Source organism: Heterodontus francisci, chromosome 11, assembly GCF_036365525.1.
Source record: "Heterodontus francisci isolate sHetFra1 chromosome 11, sHetFra1.hap1, whole genome shotgun sequence".
Classification (NCBI taxonomy): domain Eukaryota; kingdom Metazoa; phylum Chordata; class Chondrichthyes; order Heterodontiformes; family Heterodontidae; genus Heterodontus; species Heterodontus francisci.
In genome coordinates, this window is record NC_090381.1 from 44,176,494 (window position 1) to 44,198,919 (window position 22,426).

Here is a 22,426-nt window from a genome sequence, read left to right on the forward strand (position 1 = left end):
AAGCAGCCCGCTTGATTGGCACCCCATCCATCAACTTCAACAATTACTTCCACCACCATCGATGCAGAGTGGCAGCAGTGTGTACCATCTACAAGATGCACTGCAGCAACTCACCAAGGCTCCTTCGACAGCACCTTCCAAACCCACAACTTCTACCACCTAGAAGAACAAGGGCAGCAGATGCATGGGGACACCATCACCTGCAAGTTTCCCTCCAAGTCACTCACATCCTGACGTGGAACTATATCGCTGTTCCTTCACTGTCGCTGGGTCAAATTCATGAAACTCCCTCCCTAACAGCTGTGTGAGTGTACCTACACCACATGGACTGCAGCAATTCAAGAAAGCGGCTCACCACCACCTCCTCAAGGGCAATTAGGAATGGCAATACTGATGCTCCTATTACAAGAACAAATAACGAAAAGTACATGGAAAAATAAACACTTGGGTAATCAGTCAAAGTTGAAACACTAGATTGCAACATGTAAATTTGGAATCTGTAGCTGGAAGCTAAAATGCAGGAAGTCAATTTTTTCTGTATTCTGTTATTTTTACTTCTGTTCAAAGTAGGACAAAGAACAGCTGATGTATTTAAGTGGAATTAGCTGGAGGACAGTACCAGCAGACTCAGTAATCCAACAAGCAACTTCAAACTGGCAAAAAGAATTCTGACTAAAGAATCTGTCACCAGTTTGTAGCTGATAGAATAATTGAACTTTTATCTGAAATTACTGCAGACATCTCAATGTTTTACAATAAAAATAAAAAATGCTGGAAATACTCAGCAGGCCAGACAATATCTGTGAAGAGAGGAATCGAGTTAATGCTTCTGGTCATTGACCTCTCATCAGAACACGCAAAGGTTAGAGATTTAAAGTCAACAAGATGTAAAATCAGCAAAGAAAGGTCATCAACCTGAAACATTAACGCTGTTTATCTCGCCACAGATGCTGCCTGACCTGCTGAGTATTTCGAGCATTTTTATTTTAGATTTCAAGCATTTTGTTTTTTCACAGTGTTTTATGTTCTCCACTTGGTGTAGCACCTTAAAGAGCCCAAGAATTCTTTTAGAAGTGTTGTTAGGGTTCTTTTTAACTATCCCCTTCACTCAATTTTTTCTACCCCTCTACAGCATTGACCATACAAAGAGATTAGGAGAGAAGTCAAAAAAAAGTTAGAAAAGCAAAGAAGAACTATAAAATTAAATTATCAAGGAACATAAAATGAAATAGTAAAATATTCTACACATGAATAAAAACAAGCTAAGTTCGGATGAGAATACAACTGCTCATAGTCAGTCAAGATAAAGTCACAGGCAACGATATTGAAAAGGCAGAAAGAAATATTAAATAATCACTTTGCTTCATTATTCATCAGGGAGACAGATCAGGTGGACATGATATTGGAAGATGAGATTAAAAATGATATAACAGCATTTAAAATAAGAGGGGAAGCAATATGGGCTAGATTTTACAGTCAGTAGTGAAACAACAGTGCTTGCCACTGACCTTGAAGAAATCTGCCTACAAAGATCTAGCCATTTCTGTGGCGTGGAGTCTCCCTTTCCTGACATCAGTTTAAATCTGCTGCCAAGTTATGGGGATCTCCAGGCATGCAGCAGCAGTGATGTCAGCAAGCAGGGTAAGTAGCAAATCACATTGAAATATTCTCAAAGACTATAGACCAGGAAAGTGAAGCACTTCATTTTTCACTTCTAATTTAAGTTTCCAGATAGAAAAATAACTAATTATGATTGGATTAGACAGAAGCTAAAATATCAATAGAAACAAACTTAAAAAAAAAATAAAAATATGTGCAAATTTCTTTTAGTGATAGAAATTTGTCATTCCACAAAAGATTTTCAAGGCCTATGAGAATGTTGAGCAGTAATTATAAAATTAGTATGATGTTACTTCTCCTTAACAAGGTATAACTTTTTCAAGAAAATTTACAACAAGACAAAGCATAAAAGGGGACGCTTAGGGATTGTACTCTTGGGGGACCTCAATATCAGGAGAAGCGCAAAATCACTGACAGCAACTTCTGGATTTTCACACTATTCTGTGCATGAGTAGACTCCCAAAGTTGCTGTCAGTTTCACTGGAATAATTATGGCAAATTTTGACAGTTTCACCATCGTTGGTCGGCATCCTTCCATCTATGAAAGATGATGGACACGCAGCATATAATCCATTTAAGTGGGGTGTCTTCTCTTGGTGCACCTTTGCTGATGGCTGTGAAGGCCAATCCTCGAGAGGCAGATTCTGCCACAAGTGCTGCATGTGAAGCTGCCAAGTGACACTGTGAATTGTTGTTTTCGGCTTTGGCACCTGTTGCCCAGCTACAATAGCCATTGGTCGTCATGGTAGTGCATGCCAGTCCACAGGATGTGACTCCCAGGTGCGATAGTCAACATGTAAGGCCTTCATGTCAAGCTTGCAAGCGTTCACCTCACCATTCACAAGGTCCTTGGATACGTGCCTGTTTTCCATTTTGCAGACATGTCTGATCCACTGAAGCCACCTCTTTGATTAGTGCTAGCATACTTGGGAGCTCTGCCTTTGAGACGACTGCCGCATTTATGATTTTGTCCTGCCAGAATATACCCATATCATGCTGCAGACAGCAAAGATGGAAATTATTGAGCTTCTTTTCCTGGTAGCTGTAAGTTGCCCATGTTTCACAGCAATATAGCAAGGTGCTGAGAACACAGGCCTTATAAACCATCAGCTTGGTCCTAAGGGTCAGCTTAGTGTTATTTACGTTTTGCGTGTCAAAGGTGGTAGCTGCTTTCTCTATGTGTGTATTGAGCTCTGCATCAAGAGCTAGATTGTCTGTCACCGTGGACCCAAGGTAGCAGAATTTGCTAACCACTTCCATTGGGGTGTTAGTGTGATCAGGGGTGGAGATGCAACATCTTGTCCCATGACCAAAGTTTTCTTGATGCTTATAATCAAGGAGAACAAGTTACAGGCACGGCAGAGACAGTCCATGAGTCTTTGTAGCTGAATTTCTGTGTGAGTAAATAGCACAACATCATCAGGGTAGAGGAGTTCTCTGATCAGGACGCAATGTGTTTTGGCTTCGCCTTCAACCTTGATAGATTGTAGAGCTTGCCGTCTGACCTAGTGTGCAAGTAGACTCCTTCCATATCTGCAGGGAAGGCAAAGGTCAGGAGCATGGAGAAGATGATGCCAAACAGAGTGGGGGCTGGGACACAACTCTGTTTCAGTCCATTCTTCACTTGGAAACTGTCGGAAGTGAAGCCATCAAACTGTACAGTGCAGTACATGTTGTCATGGAAGGAGTGGATGAGACTGAGGAGCTTCGGTGGACAGCCAATTTTTCCCAAAATGTTGTAGAGCCCTGCTCTGCTGACAGTGTTGAATGCCTTAGTGAGATTTATAAAAGTAAGGTAAAGGGGTATGCTCTGTTCCCTACACTCCTTTTGTAGCTGGTGTATGAAGATTATCATGTCCACAGTAAATCTGCTGGCATGGAAACCGCACTGCACTTCCGGGTACACTTGGTCTGCAAGTAAATGGAGTCTTTTAAGTATAACCCTAGGAAAGGCCTTCCCCGTGACACTAAGGAGTGAGATACCCCTGTAGTTGTTGCAGTCTCCTCTATCGTCTTCGTTCTTGTATAGTGTGATGATTTTGGCATCACGCATCTCCTGTGGAACAGAGCCTACTTTCCAGCAGAGAAGGAGAAGGTCATAAAGGTGTGGCAATAGATGGAACTTTCCACACTTGAGCAGTTCGGCTGGGATTCCATCCTTGCCAGGTGCCCTTCTGTTTGTGAGGCGGTCTATGGCCTTCTCGAGCTCTTGTGATGAGGGTTCTTCAGCTAACTTATCCATGACAGGAAGTTTCTGGAGAGCATCAAGTGCAGACTGGGAGAAGTACGACTCACAGGAGTTGCTGTCAGTTTCAGTGGAGTAATGATGGCAAGCATCGACAGTTTCACTGTCATTACCACTGCAAAATCCAGGCCATTAAATAATCAAACTCAAAGGGGATAAAATTGGATGGATTGCATCTGTGCGTTTTAAAAGAATCTAAGGTAGAGATAGCAGAGACACTATTACACATAGTTAATAATTCATTAGATAAAGATGTAGTGCCAGAGGTCTAGGGGAGAGCTAACATTATACTTATATTTAAGAAAGGAGATAGACCATGTCCAGGAAACTATAGACCAGTCAGTTAAACATCGGTGGCAGGAAAGATAGAATCTCTACTAAAGGAGAAAATATAAAAAGGCAGATTATTATTTAGATGGAGAAAGATTACAAAATACTGCAGTACAGAGGGATCTGGGTGTTCTTGTACATGATGCACAAAATGTTAGCATGCAGGTGCAGCAAGTAATTAGGAAGGCAAATGGAATTTTGGCCTTTATTGCTAGGGGGTTAGAGTTTAAAAATAGGGAAGTCTTGTTACAACTGTACAGGGTGTTGGTAAGGCCACACCTGGAGTACTGCGTACAATTTTGGTCCCCGTATTTAAGGAAGGATACACTAGCATTGCAGGCAGTTCAGAAAAGGTTCACTAAGCTGATTCCTGGGATGAAGGGGTTGTCTTATCAAGATGACTAAACAGGTTAGGCCATTATTCATTGGAGTTTAGAAGAATGAGAGGTGATCTGATTGAAACATATAAGATTTTAAGGGGGCTTGAATTGTTGAGATGTTGAGAATATGTTTCCACTGGTGGGGGAATCTCGAACTAGGGGACATTGTTACAGAATAAGGGGGCACACATTTAAAACTGAGATGCAAAGGAATTTCTTCTCTCAGGTGGTGGTGAATCTCTGGAATTCTCTACCTCAGAGAGTTGTGGAGGCTAGCCAACTAAATGTATTTAAGGAGGAGGTAGATAGATTTTTGAAATCTCGGGGAGTCGAGGGGTATGCGGAGGAAGCCTGAAAGAGGAGTTGAGGTCTGGGACAGATCAGCCATGATCTTATTGAATGGCGGGGCAGGCTTGAGGGGCTGAATGGCCTACCCCTGCTCCTATTGCTTATGTTCTCAAATACATTTGGAAACCAAAAATTTAAATAATGAATAGTCAGCGTGGATTTCAAAAGGGCAAGCTTTGCATAACCAACCTCAATGAATTCTTTGAAGAGGTAAAAAAGAGTAGACAAAGGTAATGGAGTGGATGTAATATATCTGGATTTCCAAAAGGCTGTCAATAAAGTACCATATAATAAACTAATGGAGAAGGTCAGAGCATGTGGAGTTGGGGACAAGTAGTACAATGGATAGCTAGCTGGCTGCAAGACAGAAAGCAGAGAGTAGGAGCAAAGGCTTGCTATTCAGAATGGCAAAAGATGGGAAGTGGGGTCTGACATGGATCAGTGCTGGGACCACAACTGTTGACAATGTATATTAACAATGAAGACCTTGGAATCATAAACACAATTTCTAAATTTGCAGATGATGCCAAATTGAAGGGGATAGTCAATATTGAGGAGGACAGCAACAGATTACAAGACAACATTAATAAACCTGCAGAATGAGCATATCATTGGCAAATGAATATCAATACAGCCAAGTGTGAGGTATTACATTTTGTTAATAAAAATAATGAGGTTGCATAACACTTGGAAAATAAGGATCTAGGTAGGGTAGAGGAGCAAAGGAATCTGGAAGTATAAATAGTTTTTAAAAGTAGCGACACAGGTCAATGAAGCCATAAAAAAGGCAAACCAAACACTAGGGTTTATTTCTAGAGGGATAGAACTGAGAAGAGGAGAAGTTATGCTAAACTTGAATTAAACTTTGCTTAGACCATACTTGGAGTACTGTGTAAAGATCTGGTCACAATATTATAAAAAGAATACAGAGGCACTGGTAAGGGTGCAAAAAAGATTTACAAGGGTGATACTAGAACTGTGAGGTTATACCTATCAGGAAAGGATGAACAGACTGGGTCTCTTTTCACTTGAAAACAGAAGGCTGAGAGGTGACCTAATAGAGATCTTTAAAATTATGTAAGGTTTTGATATAGTAGACAGAGAGAGTGCTTCCACTTGTGGGAAAGAGTAAAACTTAGAGACCATCAATATGAGAGTCACCAATAAATCAAATAGCTAATTCAGAAATAACTTTTTACTCAGAGTGGTGAGAATGTGGAACACGTTACCATTTAGTGTAGTTGAGCCGAATAGTATAGATGCACTTAAGGGGAAGCTAGACAAGCATGAAGGAGAGGAAATAGAGGGTTATCCTAATATAATTTGATGCAGAAGGATGAGAGGAGGCTCGAATGGAGAATAAACACCAGCATGGACTGATTGGACCAAATGGACTGTTTCTGTGATGTAAGTACTTCTAAGTAATTCTATGTAAAATGAGTTTGGACAGTCTAAATCCAATTCCTAATGGGCGTGGGTCTGTGTACAAAACTGTTCCTAATTTGCTACTAAATAGCAATCTAACCAGACAGGCCACAGGATATTAGAAATGGAATAGAAACACTGTCTCACTGAATACATTAGGGTGGGCTCTTCTGAGGTTGGGGCTGAAATACTTAGACACTTAGTTGGTGTCAAGTAAAAGGAACTTCTTTTGTTTCTGGGTTGATCTCAACGTTAGCTTCAGACTAACACCAACGACATTTGAGTTCTCTTGTGATTAGTGGATCTTCATGCTGGCTCAGGCCTAATGCCAATACAGTGAAAACTCAATGTTCAGCTATGGCTGCAATCAACACCTGAGCTCCAAGCCAAGGAGTGTGTAAGACAGAAAAAGGCATGCCGATGGACATCTTCTTTGTGAAGAGGATCCTATTCGACTGCTGTGGATTTCAAGCTGCGGACATCTCCTGCTTGCCTTTGGAATCAAAAATGGAGTTCAACACACATAAATGTGAGGTAGTACATTTTGGTAGGAAGACTAGGAAGGTCACTTATTACTTGGAAGGTGTGACTTTAGGTGGGGTAGAGGAACAAAGGGATCTCGGGGTACAAATAGACCAATCACTAAAAGTTGCATCACAGGTTAGCAAGGCTCTTAAAGAAAAAAGGCAAACCAAGTCGTAGGCTTTATTTCCAGAGGGATAGAATTGAAAAGTAGGGAAGTTATGCTGAACCTGTATTGAAGCTTGGTTAGACCACGCTTAAGATTACTGCATGCAGTTCTGGTCATCATATTATAAAAATGATACAGAGGCACTTGAGAGGGTGCAGAGCAGATTTACAAGGATGGTATCAGAAATGCGTGGGTATACATATCAGGAAAGGATCGACAGGTCGGTTCTCGTTTCCCTTGAAAAAAGGCTGCAAGGTGATCTAATAGAGGTCTTTAAAATTCTAAAAGATCTTGATAGAGTGGATACAAAGAGCATGTTTCCTCTAGTGGGGGAGAGCATATCTGGAGGCCATTAATATAAGAGTCACCAAGCAATCCAATAGGGAATTCAGAAGAAACTTCTTTTTCCAAAGAGTGATGAAGTCTCTGTAAGTATTCAAGAAGAAAGAAAATCAGGCACCGCTTTGATCCTCACTGCGGAGCTGCTACCATCATAATGAAATTGCGTGGTGATGATCCACATATATAGCTTCCATATCCCTGCCGTGGATGCACTTATGTTCCTTGCCAGATGCGACAAGATGGCTGGAAACAGCAGTGAAGTCAATGACCTTTTTGGGATTTGGACCAGCATGCGTCAGGTCAAAGTGATCTAGAAGGTGAACGGCAAGGGAGCCATCCTCCACCATCCTTCCAGCTTCACCATCGGAGGAAGTCGAACTACTTGGTGTACGCAGAATGTGTTGCACCTGTGGCAAAGCCGGACATGTGGCCGCCAATTGCAGCAAAACATTATCATCAGACAAAGGAATGCAAGGATAGCAAGTGCTGCAACCTGTGTAGTGAGGCTGGTCAGCTCTACAAGGCCTGCCCAAAGTGCAGTGCCACCTATGCACAGGCAATTAAAGGAGGGACAAACAAGGCCACTTCAAAGGAGATTAACACCCCACCCTCCATCAAGGCCCTCAGTGGACAAGGGGCAAAAATGGGAAAGACACTTCAGCAAACTGCCAAACCCAGAACATCACCCCTCAGCCTCCTCTAGAGTAGACAGAGTCGATGGAAGAGAGGAAGCAGTGGAACAATAAGGAGACTGGCAGGTGGTTAAAAGGAAAACCACAAAGAAGAATACACAAAAAAAAGGAAAAAGCTCTCATCCAAACTAATGGCAAGAAGCAACTGATGTCTCAAACGGACAGCAGCGGATGCATCTTGTTGGACGAGGAACTGCAAGAAAGCTGTCATCAACAGAAAAAGCAGAAAAATGCAAAGTCAATAAAGGAGGCAAAGGGTTTCCAGTTCCGAAACACTGAAAGTGGCAAAGGGCCCCGTGCACTGAGGCCCAAAACACTGGGAATAGCGAGCAGCCCAACGCACCCCAGTCCCAGAAGGTTGGGAACAGCAAAGCGCTGAGTGCACACCAGCCCCGAGAAGCTGGGAACAGCGATGCAACCAGCGCACCCCGCCCAAAAATACTGGGAACAATTCGCACAAGCTCCAGGAAGCCGGCAGCACAAAGTGACCAGCGCGCACTAGCTCTGGGAGGCTTGGAGCAACAAAGTCCTTGCCAAAGTGCTGTCCTTCCCCTCTGCTCTATCTGGGGACAAGCCAAACCTTCCCAGTTACACAAACACCACTCTGACCACCGCCTCCCCTCCCCCCTCCACCCTCGATGTCACCCAGGCGGAACACTGTTCCCATGGAAGACTAGGACTGGTATCTCAGTCAAACGACAGTGCAATAGTTCGTGAACACAATGGGTATGCAGGATCATAGCCAAGGGCAGGGACTAGCATAATCAGACTGATAGATTACACACCTGAAAGGTGATTAAAAATTGCCTCCATGAACACGCATAGTGTTAAGGCCACTATGTTTCCATCTTGGGGCAACTCACTAAGATCAAAGTCGACCTATTTCTGCAGGAGTGATGAATCCCACACCTCAGCATCTACTGGCAATGGATGGTGGTCGCACAGACCATTGATCTGGTCAAGAGGAAACAATTGCCGTTCTTCCAGCCTGGGCATTCTGCTGTGGGGAGGTAACTACCGTTGCCAAAGTTAAGGAGGTGGTAGGCCGCTGCCTCCTCATAACAGATGTAATGCACAAAAATGCTCCGCTCTGGTTAACTAATGTACTGAATCATGTGCTCCAGAACTAGCTGCACCCCTAGCCAAGCTGTTCCAGTACATCTACAACACTGGCATCTACCCGGCAATGTGGAAAATTTCCCAAGTATGTCCTGTACACAAAAAGCAGGACAAATCTAACCCGGCCCATTACCGCCCTATCAGTCTACTCCCGATCATCAGTAAAGTAATGGAAGGGGTCGTTGACAGTGCTATCAACTGGCACTTGCTCAGCAATAATCTGCGCACTGACACTCAGTTTGGGTTCCGCCAGGGCCACTCAGCTCCTGACCTCATTACAGCCTTGGTCCAAACATAGACAAAAGAGCTGAACTCCAGAGGTGAGGTGAGAGTGAATACCCTTGACATCAAGGCAGCCGAGTATGGCATCAAGGAGCCCTAGCAAAACTGGAGTCAATGGGAATTGGGGGGAAACTCTCCGCTGGTTGGAGTCATACCTAGTGCAATGGAAGATGGTTGTTAGAGGTCAATCATCTCAGTCCCAGGATATCACTGCAGGAGTTCCTCAGGGTACTGCCCTAGGTTCAACCATCTTCAGCTGTTTCATCAATGGTCTTCCCTCCATCATAAGGTCAGAAGAGGGGATGTTCGCTGATGATTGCACAATGTTCAGCAGCATTCACGACTCCTCAGATAATGAAGCAACCTGTGCCCATATGCAGCAAGACCTGCACAACATTCAGGCTTGGGCCGATAAGTGGCAAGTAACATTCACGCCACACAAGTGCCAGGCAAGTACTATCTCAAACAAGAGAGAATCTAACCATCTAACTTGATGTTCAATGGCATTACCATCGCTGAATCCCCCACTATCAACATCCTTGGGGGTTACCATTGACCAGAAACTGAACTGGACCAGCCATATAAATGCTGTGGCTAAAAAAGCAGGTCAGAGGCTGGGAATTCTGCAGAGAGTAACTCATCTCCTGACTCCCCCATGCCTCTCCACCACCTACAAGGCACAAGTCAGGAGTGCGATGGAATACTCTCCAATTGCCTGGATGGGTGCAGCTCCAACAACACTCAAGAAGCTCAACACCATCCAGGACAAAGCAACCTGCTTGATTAGCACCCCATCCACAACATTGAACATTCAGCCCCTTCACCACTCACGCACAGTGGCAGCAGTGTGTACATCTACAAGAAACAACAACTCACCAAGACTCGTTCAACAGCATCTTCCAAACCCGCGACCTCTACCACCTAGAATGACAAAGGCAGCAGATGCATGGGGGAACACCACCACCTGCAAGCTCCCCTCTAAGCCACACACCATCCTGACTTGGAACTATATCGCTGTACCTTCACTGTTGCTGGGTTAAAATCCTAGAACTCCCTCCTAACAGCACTGTGGGTGTACCTACACCCCAAGGACTGCAGCGGTTCAAGAAGGCAGCTCACCACCACCTTCTCAAGAGCAATTAGGGATGGGCAATAAATGCTAGCTTAGCCAGTGGTGCCCATATCCCATGAACAAATTTTTTAAAACGCCCCGGCTCTTAAGAACAAGCAGCTGGCCGTCTTCCAGCAGCTCCCATCCAGTCTAGACATTCTAGGCAGAGACTTTAACTGCATCATCAATGCAGCTGGACAGTCGGCAAGGCTGACAGCAAACCGGATGCTACATCCAGACCCCTGATGGAAGCAGTGAAAGATGCCAAGCTGCGCAATGTCTAAAGTAACCCTGCAGATGGAGGTCCGCATATACACACCTGGTCAAGAACAGACGGGCCCGTTCATTCCAGAATAGACTTCCTGTTTGTGTTCCAAGTGCTCTTGGTCAGATCCACTGACGTCATGTTCTCCTCTGACCACTGCCTCCTACTGGCTGACTGTCACTTACAGGAGAACTGTTCTGATGATAGGCCACAAACTTGAAACATTAACTCTGTTTACAATAGATTGGGCTAGAATTTATAATGGCAAGGATAATTGCACTTGCTATTTTAGACGGGTAAATGGTACAGCAAATGTACAGTTAAATGTGAAATCCAAAAATTGCTGTCTTGAGTCACCTCACAAGAACCGTATCTTAACATCTGGTGAAAGGTCACATACCTGAAATGTTAACTCTGTTTGTCTCCCCACAGATGCTGCCAGACCTGCTGAGTATTTCCAGCATTTCTGTTTTTATTTCAGATTTTCAGCTACCTACATGGCGGACATACTCTCCAAAATGAGGCTAATGTCCTGGGGACAGGGGTTCAAATCCCACCGGTGCAGCTTGTGGCATTTAAATTCAATGAATTAATAAATTCAATTAATTAATAAAAATCTGGAATTGAAAGCTAGTCTCAGTAATGGTGGCATGAAATGATCATCGATTGTTGTAAAAACCCATTTGGTTCACTAATATCCTTTAGGGAAGGAAATCTGCTGTTCTTACCTGGTCTGGCCGACATGTGACTCCAGACTCAAGCAATGTGGTTGACTCTCAACTGCCCTCTGAAATGGCCTAGCAAGCCACTGAGTTGTTAAGGGCAATTCAGGATGGGTAACAATTGCTGGCCTTGCTTGTGACGCCCACATCCCATGAAAGAATTAAAAAATCCACAGTATTTCATTTTTCTAACGATCAGAAAATCCTTTATGCCAGGCTGTACGATGTGAAGCCCACAGACAGCATGGTCTCCCAGTCCTTCCTGTCCTCTATCATGGAGATCTGAGATGACAGTAAGCGGGAGAGTCTGGACAAAATGCCAACTATGAACAAAGGCTGTCAGGACCGTCCAGATGAATAAAATCCCCAGAAGTGACGGCTTACCAGCTGAGTTGTATTCAACTCTGTGGGACTGGATCAGCCCAGACCTGCTGGAAGTGTACGAGAGTATGCTTCTGGCTGGCAGTATGTCAGAATCCATGAGAAAAGGCATCATCACCCTCATTTACAGCGGATGCGGGAGAGGGAGGAAATCAGAAATTGGCGGCCAACTTCACTGCTTAATGTGAACAATAAGATACTGTCCAATGCCATTGCCAATGGATCAAGTCTACTCTGGAGTTGGTGATCCACCCCGATCAGACCTGCACTGTACCCTGCAAGAAGATCTCTGATCACCTTACCCTACTCAGGGATAAGACTGGGTGGACACTCGCCTCATCAGCTTGGACCAGGAGAAAGCCTTTGACAAAACATCGCACACATGCCGGATGTGCTCTCCAAAATGAGGTTTGGGGAGAGAATCCACAATTGGATCCAACTATTCTACACAAACATCAGTAGTATAGTTTCAATTAATGAGTGGAAATCATGAAAGCTTTTGGATGAAATCTGAAGCCAAGCAAGGCTGTCCTCTCTCCTCTGTCTTGGTCGTGTGCTGTATCGAGCCTTTTGCTGAGTTCATTAGGAAGAATGTGGGCATAAGAGGGGTGACAATCCCAGGAAGTGGAGGCACTCAGGTCAAAGCCTCCCTGCCCAGTTTCACTCAGGTCAAAGCCTCCCTGCCCAGTTTCACTCAGGTCAAAGTCTCCCTGTACTTGGACGATGTCACCGTCTTCTGCTCAGATCCGTTGTCGGTTCTCAGACTTATGAGCATCTGTGACCAGTTTGAACTGGCCTCGGGAACCAAAGTAAATTGCGGCAAGAGCGAGGCCATTTTCTTTGGGAACTGGGTTGACCAATCCTTTGTCCCTTTCACCGAGGTCAGACTACCTGAAGGTGCTGGGAATATGCTTCGGCGGGGCCAGGGCATGCGCCAAAAACAGGGAGAAGCACATAGCCAAAGTGAAACAGAAACTGGGTATGAGGGAGCAACACTCCCTCTCCATTCCTGGTAAGAACCTGGTCATTAGGCGTGAGGCGCTCTCAGTGTTGGCTGCATGCGGCACAGGTCTGGCTCATACCCCGCTCTGCATCATGACAGTCACCCAAACGATCTTCCACTTCATCTGGAGATCGAAAATGGACCGTGTCTGCAGCAACACAATGTACAAGTCTCTAGACTCCTCTTGGGGGAAAAATGTACACGATGTTGCTCTCATCCTGATGGTCACCTTTGTCTGCAGCTGCACAAAGCCGTGCATAGAGCCTCTGTATGCAAACACCAAGTTTCACTACATACTGAGGTTCTGTCTGTCCCCAGTGTTGTGAAGGATGGGTCTGACCACATTGCCATGGACCACTCCATTCAGTTGGACTGTGCCATATCATTTGACCCTCATGGAAAATTTTGTACAGAAATACACCTTTGACCACAAGCCCATCAGGCAATGGTCCACACATAACGCCTTTGGAGCTCTGCGGAAAACGGAGATGGTTGATCCTGTTGGATGTTTCCCTGAGCAGACTGTCAAAGGCATTTGGCAGAATTTCAAAGAAGCACCAAGATGTAGTTTGACTGGTGGTGAGTAGGGCCCTTCCTGTCAGATCCTTCATGCAGACACGGAGGCCCAGCATTTCCGTACGTTGCACTTGAAGTGGCTCTGATGGGGAAGAGATGGTCACCCAACTCCTACTGGAATGTGCCTTTGTAAAGAAGGTCTGGAAAGAGATGCAGTGGTTTTTTTTTAGAGATACAGCACTGAAACAGGCCCTTCAGCCCACCGAGTCTGTGCCGAACATCAACCACCCATTTATACTAATCCTATATTCCTACCAAACATCCCCACCTGTCCCTATATTTCCCTACCACCTACCTACACTAGTGACAATTTATAATGTCACCTGTCAACCTGCAAGTCTTTTGGCTTGTGGGAGGAAACCGGAGCACCCGGAGAAAACCCACGCAGACACAGGGAGAACTTGCAAACTCCACACAGGCAGTACCCAGAATCGAACCCGGGTCCCTGGAGCTGTGAGGCTGCAGTGCTAACCACTGCACCACTGTGCCGAGCAGCTCCATAATACAGGACTCAGTGCTCTACAAGCTGTTCCCAGGATGAACACCGAGACAAACATCAACTGCTGCTGGAGGACCATCAACTCGGTGAAAGACGCTCTTTAGTTTTCCAGTGGAAAGAGTTGCCCTCGACCAACTGCTGCAGAACGGCACATTCCAAGGTCCAAGACTACATGCTGAGGGACTCACTAAAGCTTGGGGCAGCCCGCAAAGGCTCAATGGGGAAAGGCCACAGTCTAGGGCATTCCCCAAAGGGCTGGAACTCCTCAGGCTGTATGCACCAGAGAATGTTTGACATGAAATGTAAATGTATTATGTAAAAATAACCTGTAATTGTAAGTGCAGTGAGGCACCTCAGATTGCCACATACAGTATTGAAAGAAATTGAACTGTATTGCACTTTGTGGAAGTTGAACTGTTATATAATGTACTTTTACAAATTGTATGAATATAGTTTTTGAAAAGAAAAGGAGCTTTTATCCTCACACACACCTAACCTGGCAGTACTAATGCTTACACTGGTACTTGAAATAGGACAGGTTGAATTCACTTTGATGAGCATAAAACTTTTCAAAACTTGTTAAAAGCAAAATCTTTCCTCAAGTCTACTCCCTGGAATCATCTTTGCTCCTTGTATAAGTCCGCAGGCAATAACCTTCAGCATGCACATTCACAGAAAACATTGGCAACACTGTCACACACTTCATGAAATGACTGCAATTCCTCTTATAAAAGCTTTATGTTTAACCCTACCATGAGACTACCTCCTTCAGTGCTCCATCAGCAGCCTCTTCATATTCCACTCCTGCCAAATAGCCAAATGCTGTTTCTGGTTGGTATTAGATGGGCAACTGACTGGAGGCGTGTGAATGAGGCCCATGCCTCACACTGCCAAGGTCAGGCCGGTTTTCCTTGAATTAAAATCGGGATCCTTATGCTGGAAGACTTGTTGGAAAATCGGAATCAGTTGAAACATTTTGATGAAACATGTCAAAAGTACATCACACATTTCCTGTATTTTCACCTTGCACAATTCAAACAGAGTTGTTTACCCATGTTCTCACCTAAGGTTGTTGCTGAATAGTGGAGATCTCTGCAGGTTCTGTGGGGTGATAGTTGGAATTTTCCAACAAGGCAATGAATCGGAAGATTTGGGAGCACGTACTAGATCATTTGGTCTTTCCTGCAGGCCATCATTCCTCATGGTCTTGTAGCTATCTAATAAGATAAAACCCATAAAAAGTTCAATATAGCTAACTTACTGCACAGGTTGCGATACAACAACACAGGACTAAGCTAGTAAATGTATAACCACTTTTCTGTCATGATATAAATGCAGTTTTCATCAGGGCATCGACACTAGGAGTCCACGTACTTACTTTGTATCTTGATTGAAAAGTATTTTTTGTACATTTACAATGGAAAAGATTTGGATCAAGAACTTTGTAATACATTTACATTTGCTAGACTCCACCAGAAAATAAACAATGGACAAATATGTACTTCCAATGGAAAGTGAAAAAGCAAGGGTTTTGTGAAATTATAATGTTGAGTCTATCAAATCAGTATAAAAGGTAGCTTGAGATTGTTGTAACACTTAGCAAGTATGTTATCCAGTGCTGATTTCAACATCATAGATACACCTGTGACTAAATTTGATTATTTTGTTGATAATGAGTAGCAATGGTGATAAAAACTAATCTATTCACTGGAACATGAAGAAATGAATCCAGTTTCATACCAGGGAATAAACTTTAAATTTCAGTTTAGTGACTTCAAAATTCAGACTCAAGAATGCTGCACCAGAACACAAAAATACACGTACCAGTGCTAACTTCACATACTGTACACTATAAAAATAGTCCTGATATATTATCAAGAGTATCCATCTGATAATAATGATGGAATTGTTAAATTCTTTATTAAGGTCACCTTAAGGTAGCTCAGCTTGTAAATATAGAGCAGGATTTTCCCTTCCAGGGGTCGGAAACGTAAGTCGAGACCACTTCCGGTCCCGAACTTGCCCCTGAAGGGAAACATTCACCGGCCCTGATATTGACGGGGATGCCCCCTTAATTGGCTTGGAAAAAGGTTTAGTGGTTGTGGTGGTGGAAATGGAGGAGGGAATGTTCAAGTGCGGGCTTGATTCAAACAGACAAAGGCAGCCGTTACCATGGCTGCCATTTCAATGCTTTACCTTCAGTTTGGAAAATCATAGAAGGTGTCAGGAGAGGCAGAGGCCTGGAACCTGGGGCAGTGCAGCCACTTGATTCACGGATGCGGACCTGGAGATCTTCTTTGAGGCTGTAAGGGAGAGGAGGGAGGTCCTCTTCCCAGAGGGTGGCAGGAGGAGGCCATCCACCCAGACTAAGCAGGCCTAGATGGAAATAGCTGACACAGTCAGCAGAAGGAATGTGGTGTGCTGTAACTGGATCCAGTGTCAGAAAAGGTTCAATGATCACATACGTTCTGGCAAGGTGAATGCATTGCAAAACTTTCAGGACAGGCCTCTGGGTATTCATCCTCCAGCAGATCCACCAGCTGAGGAGCCTCAGCTGAGAGGTGTGTGTGACCAGGACACTAACTGACCCTTCAGAATGCTCAGAGCCATCATGCTGCTGAGGACCTTCCAGAACTTGAAACATGCAGCCTCTAATAGCCAAAGAGGACAGCAGGACCTTATCTTCCTCTCTTTTGCCCTTTCAGGAGAAACGGGCTCATAATTTCCATCAGCGTGCTGAGACAGGAGGAGGGGTTCCCTACCTACATGTTATCACTGCCGTGGAAGAGGAAGCTGTGGACATCACTATGGTTGCATACCATGAGGAAATTGAGCAAGGTAAAATGAGCATCCATGGTGGAGATGGTGATTAGAGAGTGCAATGTGTTTATTAAGGGGGTCCATTACACTCCACCCTGTCCAACAGCATACTGAAGACTGAGTTGCATTGGGAAGCCTCAGCACTGCAGAGGCTTCTGCTATCCACTGCTAGCTTTCATGATCTCTTCTTATGTCTCCCACAGGTGCAGTCATCTAAGCAATGAGATCAACTCTCTCACCATCACTGGACTGAGTACAGCGACATCAGAGCTCAGAAGAGGCACTTCACATCTTACAAGCGCACCCTCGATCAATGCATATACAGTCACCTCTGTGGCTCCTCGCATGCCATTAGATAGGGTGGCATTGGGTGATGAGCACAGCGCTAGAGTGCACAAGTGGGTGCCAGAGGCAGCGGTGGGCAGTCCCCCTTGAAGGATGGAGGTCAGATGCAGCCCTGCTCAGCTGGGTATAGCTGTCTCATGAGTCATAGTAAAGGAGGCTCTACTTAGACCAGCAGCAACTGATGTGCTCTCACATGTAGGAGTTCCCTAAGGCAGTGAGAGGGCATGGACTGAGAATGGAGGAGTTCATTCAGCTCATGTGTGCCACCATGGCTCAGGGCTTTGAGCACATTAGCTCCTCCACTGAGGGAGTGGCCAACCTCGTGGAGAGTCATATGTGGCAGCACATGGAGTGCATGCAGGAACGGTGCACTGACGTACACAGGATACATTCCATACTGTGTAGCCTTGACCAATCAGTGGCGCTGATGGCGCAGGGATGCCTGAACAGGATGCCAGTTGTGCCCCAGCTGGTGCTCCCATCCAGCAATCTGGAGCACCAACCAAAGGCTGAGGCAGTTATCAAGGAGGATGAGGGTCCCACCCCTCACGAGGTATCATCATCATGAGCCTCCTTGGCCCCTCTGATGGAGGGAGCATCTATGCACTAGGGCCCAGTGACGGAGGCTGCCCCTTCATTGATGCAGATGCAGCAGCCATTGGAGATACGCCCACAGGCACCTCCACATTGAGAATGACTGCCACATGCAAAGACAACTGAGCAGACTGCCTCCACCTCCTCTGAGGCCACATGGGAGCACCACATAGAAGTGACCGAGCACAGAGACCACCGCACGGACAGAGCACTGAGTGGGTCACTGGGGTATCTTCTACCTGTAAATATGCACTGATTTCCTTAATGAGAATTATGTAAATATTGATACATGAAGCCAGACTTGTGATCCTCCTTTTATTAATGATGGGACAAGAGGTATGAAGCAGTGAAGGTGAGCAAGCTTAGAGTAAGTTCCATACCATACCATTGCTCTTGGGTCAAAGGGGTTCAGTCGAAACAAGCATGAATCAGATGATCCCTGATGTGTATGGCATCCTGATGAGACCCTCGAGCCCCGCGTCAGGCACAACCACCACCCTGTTAAACAAAGGCACCTTGGTGTTCTGCATCTTCCCCCTCCACCTCCTCTTCCACTGATAAGCTGTGTTCTTCCAAGGCCTCACGCTCTTCAAGGTCTACACCTCTCTGGAAAGCCATGTTATGGAGAGCACAGCAGACCAGCACAATGACCGAAACCCTTGCAGGAGTGTGCTGCACAGGGCGGCACAGTGGCGCAGTGGTTAGCACCGCGGCCTCACAGCTCCAGCGACCCGGGTTCAATTCTGGGTACTGCCTGTGTGGAGTTTGCAAGTTCTCCCTGTGTCTGCGTGGGTTTCCTCCGGGTGCTCCGGTTTCCTCCCACATGCCAAAGACTTGCAGGTTGATAGGTAAATTGGCCATTATAAATTGCCCCTAGTATAGGTAGGTGGTAGGGAAATATCGGGACAGGTGGGGATGTGGTAGGGATATGGAATTAGTGTAGGATTAGTATAAATGGGTGGTTGATGGTCAGCACAGACTCGGTGGGCCAAAGGGCCTGTTTCAGTGCTGTATCTCTAAACTAAACTAAACCAGCCGACCGGTCCAAGCACTGGAACTGCATCTTCAGAAGCCTGATGGCCTGTTCAATGGTGGTCCTACTGACCAGATGGCTTCAGTTGCATTGTCTCTGTACCTCTGTCTTGGACTCTTGTAGAGGGGTGCGGAGCCGTCTCTTCAAGGGATAGCCCTTGTCCCCTAGAATCCATCCACAGAGTTTGAGGGTGGGGGGGGATGGGTGGAGTGTAGAGAGACAGCCTGGACTGGTGGAAAGATGGAGGAGTCATGGCAGCTTCAAGCGCACACATGGAGGAAGCTCTTGTTGTGGTCACAGACCAGTTGAGCGCTGAGGGAGTGGAAGCCCTTCCTGTTGATGAATTTGTCTGAACAGTCACTGGGTGCCTTGATGGCCAGATGGGTGCAATAAATTACACCCTGCACCTGGGGGAATCCAATGATGGAGGTGAAACCCACTGCCCTCTTTGCCTGCAGGGCCGCATCTGTCTGAAATTGAATGTACTGTCCAGCTCTCACAAATAGGCATCAGTGACCAGTGAGATGCAGTGGTGTACAGCTGTTTGGGAGATGCCAAGGTCTGGAGCTGATCCTTGGAAGGAGCTAGAAGGAAAGAAGCTCAAGGCCACAGTAACTTTGATGGCTACTGGCAGGGCACGTTGACCAGTGCTGCAAGGTGTGAAGTCTTCGTCAACGAGATCACAGATGCGGTTTCCTGGGACACTAGTTCTTGGTCTTCAGTGATAGATCCAATGCTGAGGGTGTGACCTCCATATCCTTCTTGCCCCTCGAACTTCTTCTCTGTCCTCCTGATGCCGGGGCTCTACCCTTGTGGTGGGTGTTGCTCCTAATCACCAGTTGACCCAAAATCTGAGAGACATGCCCCCATTGTCATTGCTGCCTTTCTTCTGCTCAGGTAGGCTCCCCTCCCCCACCCCTGAATTGTGTTTGGAAGCCTTGCCCCCTCCTCTTATGCCCCCACGATGCCAGCGGGGTGACAACCCCTGTACTGCTTAACCGCTTACTGCCCACTCTCCCTAACCTGCGCTGACCTGATGGTACCTGTGTGCCAATGACTGAGTCCCCCTCACCCTTTCATGGAGCCCACCTAATTCCGTGAGCGGACCTCCAATCACCCAGACAGCGCGTGCAGCCATTGTGCTCCTGTCAAAATCAGAAAATTCCTCAACGAGCTCTTTAACAATGTTAATTGGTGTTGTTCATGGATCGGGGGGACGACCTCCTCCCACCCTGGTGAATCTAGCCGGCGCCATGAATGACATCAGGAAATTGGCACACCAGCCAGTGCCTGTATTTTTGTTCCCCTACCTCCGTTCCTGCCCCCCAGCGGGACCTGAATTTTTAGCCCATAATATTCAAAAGCAACCAAATGTGATAAAATGCTAATTTGATAAACAAAGAATCAAACCTTAATTTGTATCACAACCAATGCTTTAACATCTACATTCCAAAATGAGTATCCGAATCATTATACCTCAGGCTTCTTGGGGGACACAGTATAATCCCATTTCAGAAGCTCAGCAAATTCTATAGAACCTTCCTAATTAACTACATCTAAACAGTTCTGTTCTTATACCTCCCTCTGCATTCTATTCTTTCACGTCTAACCCCAACATTATGATCAAACCTGAAGACTAGGGTGGTGCTGTTATTGTCTGGCGCATCGACCTCAACCTTGTCGAGGCTGAGCATCAACTCTCAGACACTTCTTCCTACCTCCTCCTGGACGAGGACCCCACCACCAAACAACAAACCACTGTTGCCAGGACAGTTACTGACCTCATCTCCTCTGGAGGTCTTCCCTCTATAGCTTCCCACCTCATTGTCCCGCAACCCTGAACAGCCCGCTTCTACCTCCTTCCCAAAATCCACAAAACAGGGCTGTCCTAGTAGACCCATCATTTCAGCCTGTTCCTGTCCCACTGAACTTATTTCTTGCTATCTTGACTCAATTTTTTCTCCCCTTGTCCAGTCTCATCCCACCTACATCCATGGGTCCTAATTATGCCTGTCTTTTTGTGGGGTATGTCAAACATTCCTTGTTCCAGTCCTACTCAGGCCCCCTCACCCAACTCTTTTTCCAGTACATTGATGACTCTATTGGGGCCTTGGTGATTGGTAGGAAAATTAGAGGGGAGATGAGGAAAGGTTTTTTCACCCAGAGGGTGGTAGGGGTCTGAACCCAATGCCTGAAAGAGTAATTGAGGCAGAAACCCTCAACTCATTCAAAAGGAGTCTGGATATGCACCTCAAATGCTGTAATTTGCAGGGCTACGGACCAAATGCTGGAAGGTGGGATTAGAATGGGTTGATTGTTTTTCAGCCGGCACAGACACAATGGGCCAAGTGGCCTCTTTCTGTGCCTTAAACTTTCGATGATTCTTTGATTCTTCCTGCTCTCACCCCAAACTGGAAAACTTTATCAACTTCACGTCCAATTTCTACCCTTCTCTCACCTTCGCATGGTCCATCTCCAACATTTCCCTTCCTCGACTTCTCTGTCGCCATCCTTGGGGATAGGCTGTTTACTAATATTCATTATAAACCCACTGACTCCCACAACTACCTCGACTACACTTCCTCACATCCTTCCTCCTGTAAGGACTCCATTCCATTCTCCCAGTTTCTCCATTGCATATAGAGTCATAGATTTATAGAGAGATACAGCACTGAAATAGGCCCTTCGGCCCACCGAGTCTGTGCCGACCATCAACCACCCATTTATGTTCTGATATATGTTCTGATGATGCAACCTTCCACAACAGCACTTCTGGTATATCTTCCTTTTTTATCAACCAAGGATTCCCACCCACACTGTGGTTGACAGGGCCCTCAACCATGTCGACCCTTTTCCTGCACTTCTGCCCTCACCCCTTCACCTCACTCCCAGAACCGCGACAGGGTTCCCCTTATCCTCACTTTCCATCCCACCAGTCTCCTCATCCAAAGGATCATCCTCTGCCATTTCTGGCACCTTCAGTGTGATGCCACCACCAAACACATCTTCCCTCCCCTCCCTTGTCAGCATTCTGAAGGGACCGTCCACTCCTCCATCACCCCCGCCACCTTGCCCCTTCCTACGGCACCTTCCCATGCAATCGCTGGAGGTGTTAACACCTGCCCTCTTGCGTCCTCTCTCCTCACCATCCAAGGCCCCAAACACTCCTTCCAGGTGAAGCAGCAATTTACTTGTACTTCTTTCAATTTGGTATATTCGCTGCTCACCATGCGGTGTCCTCTACAACAGGGCGACCAAAAACAGATTGGGTGACTGTTTTGTGGAACACCTCCGCTCAGTCTACAAGCATGACCTCGAGCTTCCAGTTGCTTGTCATTTTACTTCACCACTCTGCCCACATTTCCGTCCAATGCCTGCTTCAGTGTTCCAGTGAAGCTCAATGCAAGCTCAAGGAACAGCACCACATCTTCCAATGAGGCACTCTACAGCCCACCGAACTCAACATTGAGTTCAACAACTTCAGACCATGACTGCCTTCTTGATTGGTACATGTTAAAAAACAGTCTGCAACTTGTTTTTCATGTTTTTGCTTTGACAGTTATTCTGCCATTAACATTCTCTCTGCACCAACATTTTGTCTTT

At 45.8% G+C, this 22,426-nt stretch overlaps 1 protein-coding gene across 3 annotated transcripts in view; it reads right to left on the reverse strand.

Annotated features, from left to right (window-relative positions):
• The window catches only part of ngef (neuronal guanine nucleotide exchange factor), an 83,960-nt gene that overhangs the window by 49,123 nt on the left and 12,411 nt on the right, over positions 1 to 22,426 (reverse strand). For all 3 annotated transcript variants that reach the window (XM_068042068.1, XM_068042069.1, XM_068042070.1), the window contains one exon: positions 15,095 to 15,248. In XM_068042068.1, the coding sequence (XP_067898169.1) occupies positions 15,095 to 15,248 (154 nt within the window). The remainder of the gene's footprint in view (positions 1 to 15,094; positions 15,249 to 22,426) is intronic.